At 49.8% G+C, this 14468-nt stretch overlaps 1 protein-coding gene across 3 annotated transcripts in view; it reads right to left on the bottom strand.

The window, feature by feature from the left end:
• LOC127584612 (wings apart-like protein homolog) overlaps positions 1–7500 on the bottom strand; it is a 154945-nt gene extending 147445 nt beyond the window's left edge. The window contains exons 1-2 of one of the 3 annotated variants that reach the window (XM_052041401.1): positions 7331–7500; positions 4291–4814 (exon numbers count right to left, since the gene is read on the bottom strand). In XM_052041401.1, coding sequence (XP_051897361.1) covers positions 4291–4792 — 502 coding nt within the window. In that variant the 5' untranslated portion in view covers positions 4793–4814; positions 7331–7500. Of the gene's footprint in view, positions 1–4290; positions 4815–7248; positions 7259–7289 lie in introns of those variants that run through there. The other 2 variants (XM_052041402.1, XM_052041403.1) reach the window with 2 other exon arrangements.
• Positions 7501–14468: the final 6968 nt, after the last annotated feature.

Genomic DNA, 14468 nt, shown 5'->3' with positions numbered 1-14468 from the left:
CCTAAAAGTACTATGCAACATTCCTCAACCACACCCTGTGGGAGCAAGTTTCAAAATGTAGTCAGAAGAAATGGTGAAGTCAGTATACTGCACAAGCTGGAGGAAAATCACAAGTGGTGACACTATTCCTCTGCGCCTGCTACCCTTGACTTCCCATGTGGTAGATATCACAGTTCTGGAAGTGCTGTAGAAGACATCATGCAGAACTGAACTTTGCAGATGGTGCATATCGTAGCTAGTTCACACCAGTGGTGGAGAGTGTGAATAGTTAAGATGAATTGTCCTGAAGAGGTCCCAGCAGTAAGACAGCTTGATGGCACTGTTGACAATCTCTTCTGTCACTCAGTTGATGAATGACAACAAGGTATTTGCCGTCCTATATGTAAGTAGTACAGACCACAGCAATTTTCCCACAGCTGCCTCAAATCTCATGTTGCACCTGAACAACTTGGCTAGAGGCATTGCCAGTTCTGGGCAAACACACCCTTTAGCTGGATGCTCTTGGGGTCCCTTTGCTGTAACAAGCATGCCATTTCACTTGTAGTGAATTGATTTATCAGGGGACTGGCTTCTGTCACTGTAGGGAGCTCAGAAGGAAGCTGATGATGGTTGCCAATGCTTTGGTCTTGCTTTTGGTAGTTACATACCAGACTCCACTGTCAAAGTGCACACCTTAACAGAGCCTACTACTCCTGTTAAGCTTAATTATCACCACCAATCATGAGTGGATGTGATGGGAGGGACTGTAGAGGTTTTCTTGGCTCCTTTGGTGGTGGGATCACTTTGCTATCATTCAATGCTGTTTAGCATGGTCACAGCTTCTGAAGCAGAAAACTATGTTAGAAACCTCAACCAAAACAGAATGCTGGAAACAACTCAGCTCGCATCAGCTGGGAGGGAAAAAAAAGTCAACATTTCGGGCAAAAGACTTTTCATTATAATGGGAAAGTGAGAAAACAAGCAGGTTGCAGAGAGGAAAAGGTGGAACGAACTGAGGGGAGGTGTGTGATAGGATGCAGACTGAAATTGACATGGAAACAATTACTTTAAAAACCAAAGGACAGAAAAGAAACAAATTGAAATGAATTTCAGCAACACTTGTAGAGAAGAAAATATAACAATGGAATGGTTACCTGAAATTGTTCAATTCAATATTAAGTCCCAAGGCTTCAACATACCTACATGGAAAATAAGGTGTGATTCCTCAAGCTTACATTGAACATCCTAGAGCGATTTAGCAGGCTGAAGGCAGATAACAGAGTGGGAATGGACAGAGAATTAAACTGACTGGAGACTAAACTCAAATGGAGGTGTTCTACAAAGCAATCACCCAACCCATATTTGGTTTCTCCTAAGTAACTAAATTGAAACAAATACAAGTGAATCACTGGAAGGACTGCTTGGGTTCCTGAATGTCAGAAAGGAAAAGGCTAAATTGCATCTCTTCCAGTTGCATGGGAGAGCGCCATGAAAAGGGAAGTGGCTGGTGGAGATGATAGCGTGGACCAGGAAGTCTTTGGAATATAGAAAGTGGGGAGGAATGAAGGATCTGTCAGGTGGGGGAATCCTGTAGAGGATGATCCATTGAATATGGAAGCTGGTGAAGTGCAAGATGAGGAACTCTACCTGCGTTCTAACCAGAAAAGAGGGCTGAGCCCAGATGTGCGGGAAATGCAGTAGGTATGATTGAAAGAAATGTTAACACCGATTTTAAATGACTGGCCCCTTACGTTGTAACTCTGGCAAAGGAACTGGATTAGAGTAGCAAGGATGGAATCAAGTTGGCAAGAAATGAGTTCGGTGGAGCAAGAGCATACTGAAACCATGAGTCTGCCCACATAGTCTTGCTTACAGAGAAGGTAGAAGTGGGCTGCACAGGATTGGGGAGCCATGAGACTGAAGGCTGGAAAGGGAATATTGCCCCAGAAAATATGGTCAGTGACTGCTTGGAAGACAAGGGCCTGATGGATCAATAGTATGGTTATAGTCCAGAGAGAGTTATGAGATGTCTGAGAGCTTACACACTTCTGTGAAGCAGAGCTTACTTCAAAGCACAAGAGCCTTGCCCTTGTCAGAAGGTTTGTTGATGTCAGGATTGGTCCTGAATAGCAGAGTGCTGCAAGTTCAGAGATGGGCAGCGAGTATAGGCAGTGGAAAAAATTGAGACGGTCGACGTCACATTGGCAGTTAACAATGAATAGATTTAGTGAGGGCAAGAGGCCAGGAGTTGGGATCTGGTTGCATTGGGAATTCTGGAGACAGATGGAAAGGTTCACCATCAGAGGTGAAGGCTTCTGGCCAACGCAATGGGCATGAAGGTGAATGATTGTAGCTTCACATGGTTCAGAGCTCATTTACGCCTGCTGCCACTCAGGGTCTGGCTTTCTACACCTCACTGAACTGAGGTTTTTCACCTTATTTCAGGGATATTCCCGACCATGAGGTTAGATTGTGGTGGAATACAATTCTGCCACTGATGGTTCAGTGCTTCATGGGTGCTCAGCCATGTAATGCAACCGAGCTTGTCCTCAGAGTGAAGACAATACTATATCACCACTAATTCTCGCCACTGGTCACTTCCACAATGGTATCAGGGACAGATTCATCTGCAAAGGTAGATCCACGAGGATAAGATTAAGCAGGTTGAATTCCTGCATTGTGTCTCACCAGTTGGAGATGGTGATCAACTTAGTTTCCTTACCCATGTTTGACCCAATACATTGAAACAAAAAAAAGTCTGTAGTCAATGCTGAGGATCCCTCCAGGCCCATCCCTCCTATCTGCATATGACTGCACCACCTCTGGTGAGCCCAATGCACCAATGGGACAGGATAGAGTCAGGGATGGTAATGGAAAATTCTGGCTGCAAGATATGAATCTATGTCTGGACTCTGTCAGGTTGTTATTTAATTCATCTGTTGGACAGCACTCCCAATTTAGGCACATCTCCAGGTGCTCATGGGAGGACTCAGCAGTATCAACTGAGCTCAGCATGCCTCTGTGCGTCTGACACCTTTGTCGACGCCAGGTGATCTGTTCTGTCTCAATGACATTATTGATTTTCTGCAGGAGTCCAGTGCAACTGAGTGACATTTCAAACATCAATTAAAAGTCCAGTACATTGCTGCTGGATGGTTTGCACATCGGTAAGGACGACAGATTTCCTTCCCTAAAAGGCACCAGTGAACCAGATGGGTTTTTAATGACAATCTGTCAGTTTCATGACAGCCATTATTGGAATAAAAAACTTGTAACAAATTTAACTCGAGCCTCCTGATCACCAGTCCAACTCCGACTGTGCGGTGACCATGGAAGCCACTACCAAAGACTCAAGGAAAGAATGGAACTCTCCAAGCTGACCAGCCCCAGACTGGGCCTAGCACCAGAGACCCAACTGCACCATCTAATCTTAAGGGCCAACTCCAGACCAAGGTCTATATCTAACTACAGACCCAGGAGCACTGTCCTGATGGGCAGTACATCAACAATTAACATCAGGTTACAGTGTTGATGGGTACAGTTCTATCACCCTAGAAACTGAGGTGAAGTAATGCTGGGTATCGCATTGAAAGAGCTGGGTATGTCACTGCAGCTAATGCCAAATGGATGGCTTCTATGATCCCAACATGGAATGGGAAATCATTGCCTTTTGAAAGAAAGCCATGAACAGCATGCTTTTTGAAGAAATAATACTTAGTCTTTAAGTACTTATCAGGGTGGACTGCAGCAGAATCTACCTCTGAATGGACATACATTGATGACTCCAATGGTTTCAAAATCGCAGTCAGATTTCAGGATAATTGGTAAGATCCCAATGATGATATTTTTCCCTCATTTCATACCATGCCCACTGTGTTGGAGACACATTTGACACTCTGCACATTCAGCTCTCAAGATCCTCTGTTACTCAGAGGGACTTGTCGTGGACTTGCCTACAACAAGCCCCATCTCAAACCACAGTCAAAACCTACCCTCATCACTGGGACATAATGTTGGCATTCTTTACTGCAGCTCCTAGCTTGTGGGCAGCAACACTGCCCATGTGGCACCATGACAACACCTACACCTCCCCAAACTGCTTAACCCCACCTCTCCTCCTGAGTGACATCACCCAATGCCAGCCCAAACAGGCCACCACCTCCCCACACCACCCCCCTAACCCGTACAATGAAATCAGCACCCCTCTTTCTCACACTTGCCCTTTCATATTCAGCCTTGGTAAATGTTATGGTTACTGACACATCCTGTTCACAGCGAACTGGTCTCCAGAATGGACAAACTCGGACTCACCCAGCGAGTTCAACTTGTTGCCGGAGACTTGGTCTTCTTTGGTCTCCGGACACAAGGCAACACCTCGACCCGAACTGTTCTCCTGGACTGTATCAGCCAAGGACGCAAACCTGTTGCACACAACAGCCTCACCGCCAATGGGCCGACTCATCCTACTGTTCACATCCAACGGGGTCACACCATCTCCATCGGCCGGTTTCAGAGACTCCGTGGACTGCGGTGCCTTGGCAGGAGCTGGATTCCGCGACGACACAGGGAGAGAATCATCGTCACTGTCAAACCCAAATGGGTCCTCTGGCAACTGGTCTTCAACCTTCTGCCGCTTGGGCTGCTCCACTGCCTCTGCTTTCACATTCGGTCTCTTCTGGGTCAGCTGCGCCTTAAAGGTGCTCTCGCCCCATTTGGTGCTGATTTTCGCTCGCTTACCAGAGAACACCTCATCAAACTTCGAATTGCCAGCACTTCCCTTCTTGCTGTAGGTTTTCCCATATCTTGATGTCATGTTGGCACTTCTTTCATATTCCCTGTAACGGAATACAAAGCAATAAGACATGAGGCTGCTGCTTCATCTCTGCCCTTAATTGCCAAGTTAATGCAGGTGCAGTCATACTTTCATGCTGAGTTCAGGTGAATCAGCACCCGTGTGACATTTCCCCTTTCCTGAACTAAATGTTAACGCACTATACCAACAGACTGATCATACTGAATTATGAGCAATTCTGTGCCTAGTGAAACATTTATTCCACACTCCTCCACACAAAAAGTCAAGGATATCTGGAACCCCACCACCCACCTCGCAATTTCACCCTCAAAATGCTGCTGGGACTGGAGAGAGGGCATCAGCTGAGGAAATCAGATCAATGGGTCTTTGATTCCAGAGTTCTTACTTACATATATGAAGGTACAGAGAGCCATGATTTGACTAACTAGATACTGAAAGGTGGAATACACAAGAAGCAGGGCAACCTTCACATGATTCTATGGTCACACTTACGTAAAAAAGGCACTGATTTAATTTCAGCCCAACCCAAAGAGTAGAAAACGAGTTCTGAGAATAAAACAATCCCTAATTTGGTAGAAGCACAAAAAAATACTTGATACTGACAACGCTTCTATTTTATATGATTAATCTTTTCAAATATCCAACAAACTTGCCATCCGATAAATTTTACAACTTTCAATGACATCGCCCAAAGTTCTAAGATACAATCATCAGCACATGTAAATGGTGAGGTGGACAGGTGAGAGTAGATAGCAAGAAAACCCTGCAGAGTTGTTTTTATGTAACATTAGAGACCACAAGAATTCAAATCCACAGCTCCTGAGGTTCTTTTACGTAATAAAAAGACCAGTTACTGTTTGAGATTTGAATTTAGAATGCCATGTTGTTAAACTTTAGCTTGCCCCTTATCACCAGTCTGCCTCGACACAAGACAAAGTACGACTGAAGCACCTGCCATCAACACTGCCACTCTAAGTAGTTACTACAGACATTGTTCCTCAGTACTGTGACTCTTCACGCACGCTGTCGTTACAATGATTCCACGTCTCTGATATTTTTCAGTAAGATCAGAACACGGGTCCCTAATCAGTGTGTGGTAAGCAATGAGTGACAATCCTAACTATAACAATCCTGACTATTGCAACATATAATCTGATGGAGAGGAGTAGTAACTGTAAGTAACCGTCAGATGACCACTTGGATGTATAACAGCATCAGAACACAAACATCTCCAAATCAAGCAAGAACGAGCCAAAAGTGGAATCTCTCCAAAGGGGAAGAATAATTGCCACTGTCGTACTTTGCCAATTAAAAGAGAATCCAGGATTCAACATCAGAACATGAAGAACTTTGTTTAGGTGGCCTTTCCAACCCAATCTCTTGTGCCAAATATTACCTCCCAGTCTTGCCAAAAGCAAGCATTCCTCCGTCCGATAACCAGGCAGATGTTGAATCAAAATTCATCCTGGTTATACCATAATTGGCCATGGAAAGCACAGTAAATTTGGCCTTTGAACAACTTTACCTGCTGCATTGCTTAACCAGCCACCTATAAATCACATCTGCCAACCCCTGCACCAAATAAACTGAGTAGACAGGAGAGCACAGATACTGGAACCTGTAGCAAAGAAACAAACTTTAAGAGGAACCTGCAGCATCTGTGGAGGAGAAGGGACGCTTCAGGTGGAGACCCTCCGTCCGTGAACCGTGAACAATCTAAGGACAGGAGGTTTCAGCGGTTCCCCACACCCCCCCCCCACCCCCACCGTCCCTGGTCGGGAGGGGCTGACACCGGGCTCCGGGTGGGGAAGTCCTCCCCCTCCCCCGGGCCCAGGGGTGGGTGTCCGCGGGGGCAGCGCGGCGATAAACCTCCTGCAACAGCTCCGGGGGGGGAGAGAGGGGGGGAAGGGAGGGGGAGGGGGAGGGAGGGGGAGGGGGAGGGGGAGGGGGAGGGGGAGGGGGAGGGAGAGGGAGAGGGAGAGGGAGAGGGAGGGGGAGGGAGAGGGAGAGGGAGAGGGAGGGGGAGGGAGAGGGAGAGGGAGAGGGAGAGGGAGGGGGAGGGAGAGGGAGGGAGAGGGCGGGGGAGGGGGAGGGGGGAAGGGAGAGGGGGAGGGAGGGGGGAAGGGAGAGGGGGAGGGAGGGGGGACGGGAGAGGGGGAGGGAGAGGGGAAGGGAGAGGGGGAGGGAGGGAGCGGAGGCAATGCAGCGGGGAACGGTGCCGGGAGGGGGGAAGCGGCCGCCCACGTTTCACCGCCGCCGGGTGGTGGATCGGATCGGACCGGACCGGGGGTCGGTGTCCGATGCCCCCGCCCTCCGGTGCCGGTCCCCCCTCGCCCGGGCCGGGCCCCGGGCTCTCCCCTCCCCCGGGCGCGGTGACCGCCGGAGCCGAGCCCCCGGCGGCCGGAGATCGGAGCCCGGAGCCGCCCGATCCCTACGGCCGCTCCGTCCCCACTCACCGCCGCCCCGGCTCCGGGCCCCCGCCCCCGGCCGCACTCACCGCCGCCCCGGCTCCGGGCCCCCGCCCCCGGCCGCACTCACCGCCGCCCCGGCTCCGTGTCAAACGCCGGCCCGCGGCCTCGCTGCTCCGCTCGGGCCTAACAGAAAAAACACCTCACCGCCATAACCGCCCGGTCACCTGACCGCCGCCGCGCCAATCCGCGGCGCCTTTACTCCCGTCGCTCCACCCGGCTCTGAGGGCCGCGCCGATTGGCCGCACGCCCCGCGCCGTGGAGCCAATCGCGTCCCGCCTATCGCAAAGTGCCGCGCAGCGGGCCGCGCAGCCTGCCGGGACTTGTAGTGCTCCGGATGGGGAGAGCGAGGTTTGGAAAGGCGGAAGGACCGGGCTCGGAATCGGCGGGAGGACGGGGGAGATGCAACGTTCATAAAATTGATAAACTGCGGCGACGGAGCGCGCAAAGGCTGCTGGAAGTTGTAGGCAGCCCGGGGAAGGGACTATTTCCAGTTCCGGTCTCTGCCTCTCCGGAGGAGGCCGTCAGACATTCCGTCCAATCAGCGGGCAGCAAACGGACACGTGATCGGTGCCTGGCGCCCGGCCGCTCTCGCAATGCCCTCTGGGAGCTGTAGTGCAGCCGTATGTGAGTCACGTGAGGCCCCGGCGCCTGCTGGGAATTGTAGTCCGGACGCAGGGAGATCACGTGGACCGGCCGGCCGGTGACGTGAGCTGTTGCCAGGCGCCCAGCTCAGGAAGGGGGAGGGGGGGCACAGGAGGATCCCATGAGGGAGGGGCCCCTGTTGGCTGCTGCGCCCCCGGTCCGTCTCCCCCAGTCCCCCCCCAACCCCTCCCCCCCCCCCAGGTGTGTCCCTCACCCCCCCCCCCCCCCCCCCCCCCCCACAGACGCTGCCCGACCCGCCGTTCCTCCAGCAGTGCCGGTGTCGCTCCAGGTCGCATCCTATCAGGATGTTTCCTCAGGACGCTAAAGAAATTCGGTTTGACCAACTTTTACCAATGCACCATAGAAAGCTTCCTATCTGGATGTATCACGGCTTGGTACGGCAACTGCTCTGCCCAGGACCGCAAGAAACCGCAGAGAGTCGTGGACACAGCCCAGTGCATCACGGACACCAGCCTCCCCTCCTTGGACTCTGTCTTTACCTCTCGCTGTCTTGGTGTAGCAGCCAGCATAATCAAAGACCCCACCCACCCGGATCATTCTCTCTTCTCTTACATTGGGTAGAAGATACAGGAGCCTGAGGGCACATATCACCAGACTTAAGGACAGCTTCTACCCCACTGTGATAAGACTATTGAATGGTTCCCTTATACAATAAGATGGACTCTGACCTCACGATCTACCTTGTTGTGGCCTTGCACCTTATTGCACTGCACTTTCTCTGTAGCTGTGACACTTCACTCTGTACTGTTATTGTTGTTACCTGTACTACATCAATGCACTCTGTACTAACTCAATGTTACTGCACTGTGTAATGAATTGACCTGTACGATCAGTATGCAAGGCAAGTTTTTCACTGTACCTTGGTTCAAGTGACAATAGTAAACCAATACCAGAATCTCTTGTGTCCCTGTGGCCTGAGAGGTTGTGTAGCTCATGACCCAGCCCAGCCTGACCTGCGACTCAAGAGGTTCTGCAGGTGCTGGGATCTGGAGCAACACACACAAAATGCTGGAGGAACTCAGCAGGTCAGGCAGCGTCCATGGAGGGAAATAAACAGTCAACATTTCGGGTTGAGACCCTTCATCAGGACTGAGTTCCTCCAGCATTGTGTGTGTGTTGCTCCAGCCTGACCTGTGTCAAGTCAAGTTTATTGTCATATTATTGTCACATGTACTGAGGTGCAGTGAAACACTTTGTTTTGCATGCCTTCCATACAGATCATTTCACCACATCAGTACATGGAGGTAGTACAAGGGAAAAACAAGAACTGAATCCAGAATGTAGTGTTACAGAGAAAGTGCAGTGCAGGCAGACATAAGGTGCAAGGTCATGACAAGATAGATTGTGAAGTCAAGAGTTCACCTTTATCATACGAAGTCCATTAACAGCAGGATAGCTGTCCTTATGCACATGTACGGTGAGGTGCAGGTACAATGAAATACTTGCAGCAACATCGCAAACACATAAGTACAGACAACACGGAACATAAATTATACAAGACAGCAAAGAAAAAAAGACTCTGCAAAAAAGACATTAGTAGCAAAAAAGACACACGACACTGAAGTCCCATGCCACCAGCACTGAAGTCCCACGCCACCGACACTGAATCAAGGGCCAGCAACTCTGAAGTTCAAACGTAAAGGGCAAGGTGTTAGCAGAGCTTATTTTACCAAGAAACTCCCAGCAGATTTTTAGTAGTTAGTAGTAGGATTGTTATTAGATTAAATTTCAGTGAACTCAGAGGTTAGTTATGAGCGGATATTGTTTGCTATTAACGCCTGGATCCTGGGCGCTTGTTTCTGGCTGGTAGCTCCTAAGTAAATAATGTCTTAGAGTCATTCAACTTGGCACCAGCCAAGGAGTAAATCCTTGAAGGTCACACAGTCATGCAGTATAGAAACAGGCCCTTCAGTACCACCAGTGCTGATCATTAAGCAACTTTTTGCACTCATCATGTTTTATTCTCCTGACAGTCACATCAGCATCACCCCCACTGCCCCATACACTCCCCAGATGCTTCTATTCACCTACATAGATGCAAATTACAGTGGGAAATTTTACTGCAAACCAGAGTGCCTTCAGGAAACTGGAGCACCTGGAAGAAACTCACACGACCACAGGGAGAACGTGCAAATTCCATACAAACAGCACCTGAGGTCTGGAATGAACCTGGATCTTTGGACCAGAGTGAAATATTCTTTTCTAATTTATTCATTTTTCAGGATCCAGATGTTGCCAGCAACCATATGCACTAAGGTAGCAATGTTTAAGAGGCATTTAGACAGACACATGAACAGGCAGGGAATGGAGGGGTATAGACCACGTGCAGGCAGATATGCAGTTTAAATTGGCATCATGGTCGGCACAGACATTGTGGGCTGAAGGGCCTCTTCCTGTCCTGTTCTATGTTTCAATGCCTGTGTTTATTGCCCGTCTGTAACTGCCCTGGAGAAGGCGGAGGTGAGCTGCCTCCTTGAACCACTGCAGTCCTGCTGGTGAGGATGCTCCCACACTGCTGTCGGGTGGGGATTTGCTTTTGCTGCTCAGCGTGTCCGTAACCAGCTTGGGCCGTCCACCAGGAAATTCGGTAGCACCCAGAACATTGGGTGCGATGAATCTGCCTCTCACAAGGAACGGTGGGGAGTTAAAGGATCTCGACCCATGTGATAGGTGGATGCAGGTGAGTGGAGTGGTTGGCAGATGGAAATACTTCCTCTGTATTCTCAGTGCTACCCTCTGCACCGTGCGCTGGTACCTTCTGGTGCTCATTCCCACAGCTCCGGGCCTCGCTCTCCACCACCCGTCACTCACCTCTCCTCCACTTCGTCCTCCACCAGATCCACGCCGTCAACTGCTGGTTCTTCCTATCTGCCTATCTCCCCCCTCCCCTCCTCACCTGGATCCACCTATCACGGTAGCGTAGCCGTTAGCGTGACGCTATTACAGCGCCAGCGACCCGGGTTCAATTCCCGCCACGGTCTCTAAGGAGTTTGTACGTTCTCCCCGTGTCTGCGTGGGTTTCCTCCGGGTGCTCCGGTTTCCTCCCACATTCCAAAGGCGTACGGGTTAGGAGCTGAGGGCACACTATGTTGGCGCCGGAAGAGTGGTGACACTTGCGGGCTGCCTCCAGTACATTCTCAGTAATGCTAAAAGAAGCATTTCACTGTGTGTTTCGATGTACATGTGACTAATATATAAATATCTTATCTCATCTTGCTCCAGCCCTTCTCTGCACCTTTTTATACCGGTTATCTCCTCTATACCTTTCAGTCCTGATGAAGCGTCTCAACCCAAAATGTCGACTGTCTATTTCCCTCCACAGACGCTGCCTGACCTGCTGAGTTCCTTCAGCGTTTTGTGTGTTGCGCCTCGTTCCAGCATCTGCAGCCTCTTGTGTCTCTGTAACACCCTCTGCCTCCAAACTCTTGAACCCCTGCTCACTGTAGCTTTCCCTGCTTTCCTTCTCTTGGCCGATACAGCCAGTCGTGTTGCCACGGACCACACTCTGACTGTGCTCCCCTGGGGGATTGTCCCCTTGGGTTGGAGACCGGTCAGAGTCGAGTTTATTGTCATCTGCACAAGTCCATGTGTGCACAGATGCAATGAAAAACTTACCGGCAGCAGCATCACAGGCACATAGCATCATATAAGCAGCATTCACAAGAAAAACAAATTAAACATAAATTATATACAATTTTTACCAGAAAGAACACAATTGGAACAAAAAAAGGTCCTTTTTAGTGAAAAGTGGTCACAGTGTTGCTGAACTGCAGTGATTACGGTTGTGCCCAGTTGGTTCAAGAACAAAATGGTTGAAGGGAACCTGGTGGTGTGGGGACTTCAGGCTTCTGTACCTCTTGCCCGATGGTAGCTGCGAGAAGATGGCACGGTCTGGATGGTGGGGATCTTTGATAATAGATGTTACCTTCTTGAGGCAGCGCCTCATGTAGATACCACCGATGGTGGGGAGGGATGTGCCTGTGTTGGATTGGGCAGAGTCCACTGCTCTCTGCAGCTTCTTACATTCCTGCGCATTCGAATTGCCGTCCCAGGCCGTGATGCAACCAGTCAGGATACTTTCAACGGTACATCTGTAGGAGTTTGTTAGAGTGTTGAGACACTGGCGCGCGTGTGCACACACACACACGCACTCACACAGAGTCATATACTCACACACTCATACACGCACAATCACACGCCCCTCCCTCCCTCCACACACACACACACACTCGTACACACACCCACACACACACACTCGTACACACACACACACACACACACACACACACACACACACACACACACACACACACACACACACACACACACACACACAGAGCAAAGCCAGCCACACAGCTCTCAGCCCCATGGATGCACTCAGTAACACCAGTTCCTGCCCGTGCTCCCAAACCCTGGGCTTGGAGCACTTGTGTCAGTGTGCACACAGTTGCTGTGTTATTTGTTTGGATGCACGACTGCAGCATTGGTGTCTGTGTGCACAGCATCACTGTGTCAGCTGTGTCCGTGTCAGTGGGCACGGTCGCACAAACAATCCTCCAGCCATTGGGTGTCACTGCTTCAGGAATTCATGCACAGTTATGCCATCTGGTGGGTAAGCAAAGTACTGCAGCTGCACTGTGAAATCTACAAACTAAGAACAGAAATAATTCGAAGTTAAATTGGTGAAGTTATATTATGGAGCAAGTTGTATTATCCCTGACATTCAATGACTCTAATTTCCAGGAATAGGACTGATTCAAGAGAGTGGAATGTGCTTATGAGTTGTGTGTATATATGTGTGTGTGTATCATGTGTGAGAGATGTCTGTGTCTGAATATGTGCATGCGTGTGTACGTGTGTGTGTGTTTGAGTATATGTGTGTACCTGTGTGTATGTGCATTTGTATCTGTGTATGTATGTGTGTATATTTACGTATATGTGTGTATATGTGTGTGTGTGTGTATATCTGTGTGTATGTGTTTGTGAGATGTGTTTGCAGGCACGGTAGTGTAGCGGTTAGCGTAACGCTTTACAGCGCCAGCGACCCGGGTTCAATTCCAGCCACTGTCTGTAAGAAGTTTGTACATTGTCTCCGTGACTGCGTGGGTTTCCTCTGGGTGCTCCGGTTTCCTCCCACATTCCAAAGACGTACAGGTTAGGAAGTTGTGGGCATGCTATGTTGGTGTCGGAAGCGTGGCGACTCTTGTGGGCTGCCCCCACAACACTCTACGCAAAAGATGGTCAGCTCTTGGACTGTAGAAGAATGAGAGGGGACCTCATTGAAACATTTAAAATGCTGAAAGGAATGGACAGAGTAGATGTGGCTAGGCTGTTTCCCTCGGTGGGTGAGTCCAGGACCAGAGGGCACAATCTTAGAATTAGAGGGTACAGTTTCAAAACAGAGATGAGGAGAAATTTCTTTAGCCAGAGGGTGGTCAAATTTTGGAATTCCTTGCCAGGTACAGCAGTGGAGGCCAGATCACTGGGGGCGTTCAAGGAAGAGATAGATAGATATCTAAATAGTTGGGGTATCAAGGGATATGGGGATAAGGCCGGAAGTTGGGATTAGAATAGTTTTTTTTTCTTCCTTCCCCCCCATTTCTCATTTCTCATTTTTTCCCTTTTCCTTGGAGCAGACCCGATGGGCCAAATGGCCTGCTTCTGCTCCCTTGTCTTGTGATCTTGTGATCTTGTGAAATGAGAACGGCCTCAGCCCCACAATGTGTGGCATTTGCTACATAACATGTCCATGACCAGCTTGGCTATCCGCCAGGAAATTCGGCAGCACCCGCGACGCTGTGTGTGGTGAATCTGTCTCACAGGGGAAGCTTTGCACAAAACCTGCTGGGATGGGCTGGGAGGTGGGGGTGAGTGCTGGGGTCCAGCAGGGGGGTGGGGGGGGCAGGGTCTGGGCTGGGTGAGAGGGTCATGGACTGGGACGGGGTTTGGGGTGAGGGATATCTACAAGCGGTGACAGGGCGGTGATGGAGGGGGTCAGTAACCCCGTGGCAGTTGAGGGAGGGTATTGATGGGCAGTGGGGTGAGCTCGTGTTGGCTGACCGATGGAGGAGAGGAGGCAGGGGAATGCGGGAGGTGTGCTCAGAACCAGTGGGGGCTGGGTGATGGTGGGCCAGATTGACCCAGGTTCCCCGCCCACGTGGGCACCTCTCTAGGGGTGCAGAAGGGCCTTCTAGCACCAAGGCTAGCTGGGCTGTGTGCCAATGACAGAAACACGTCGGATCAACCCAACTACATTTCTTCCCATTAAAAAATGGGATTAGTCAAAGTGGAGTTTATTGTCACATGTGTGCACAGGTGCAATGGAAAGCTTACTTGCAGCAGCATCACAGGCACAGAACAACAGATACACAACATTCACAAGAAAAACATAAATTAACAACATACTGTAAATTATACAAGAAAGAACACAAATAGAACAAAATAAAATGTTCTGTCTTTGAACTGTACGGCTGCCGCAAAACAACAAATTTCATGTCATGTAAATCAGTGATAATAAATCTGATTCTGATTCTGAAAACAAA

The sequence above is a fragment of the Pristis pectinata genome, chromosome 30 (assembly GCF_009764475.1).
Source record: "Pristis pectinata isolate sPriPec2 chromosome 30, sPriPec2.1.pri, whole genome shotgun sequence".
Lineage (NCBI taxonomy): Eukaryota > Metazoa > Chordata > Chondrichthyes > Rhinopristiformes > Pristidae > Pristis > Pristis pectinata.
The sequence above is the reverse complement of the archived record's forward strand: the minus strand, read 5'-3'. Positions and strand labels throughout refer to the sequence as shown.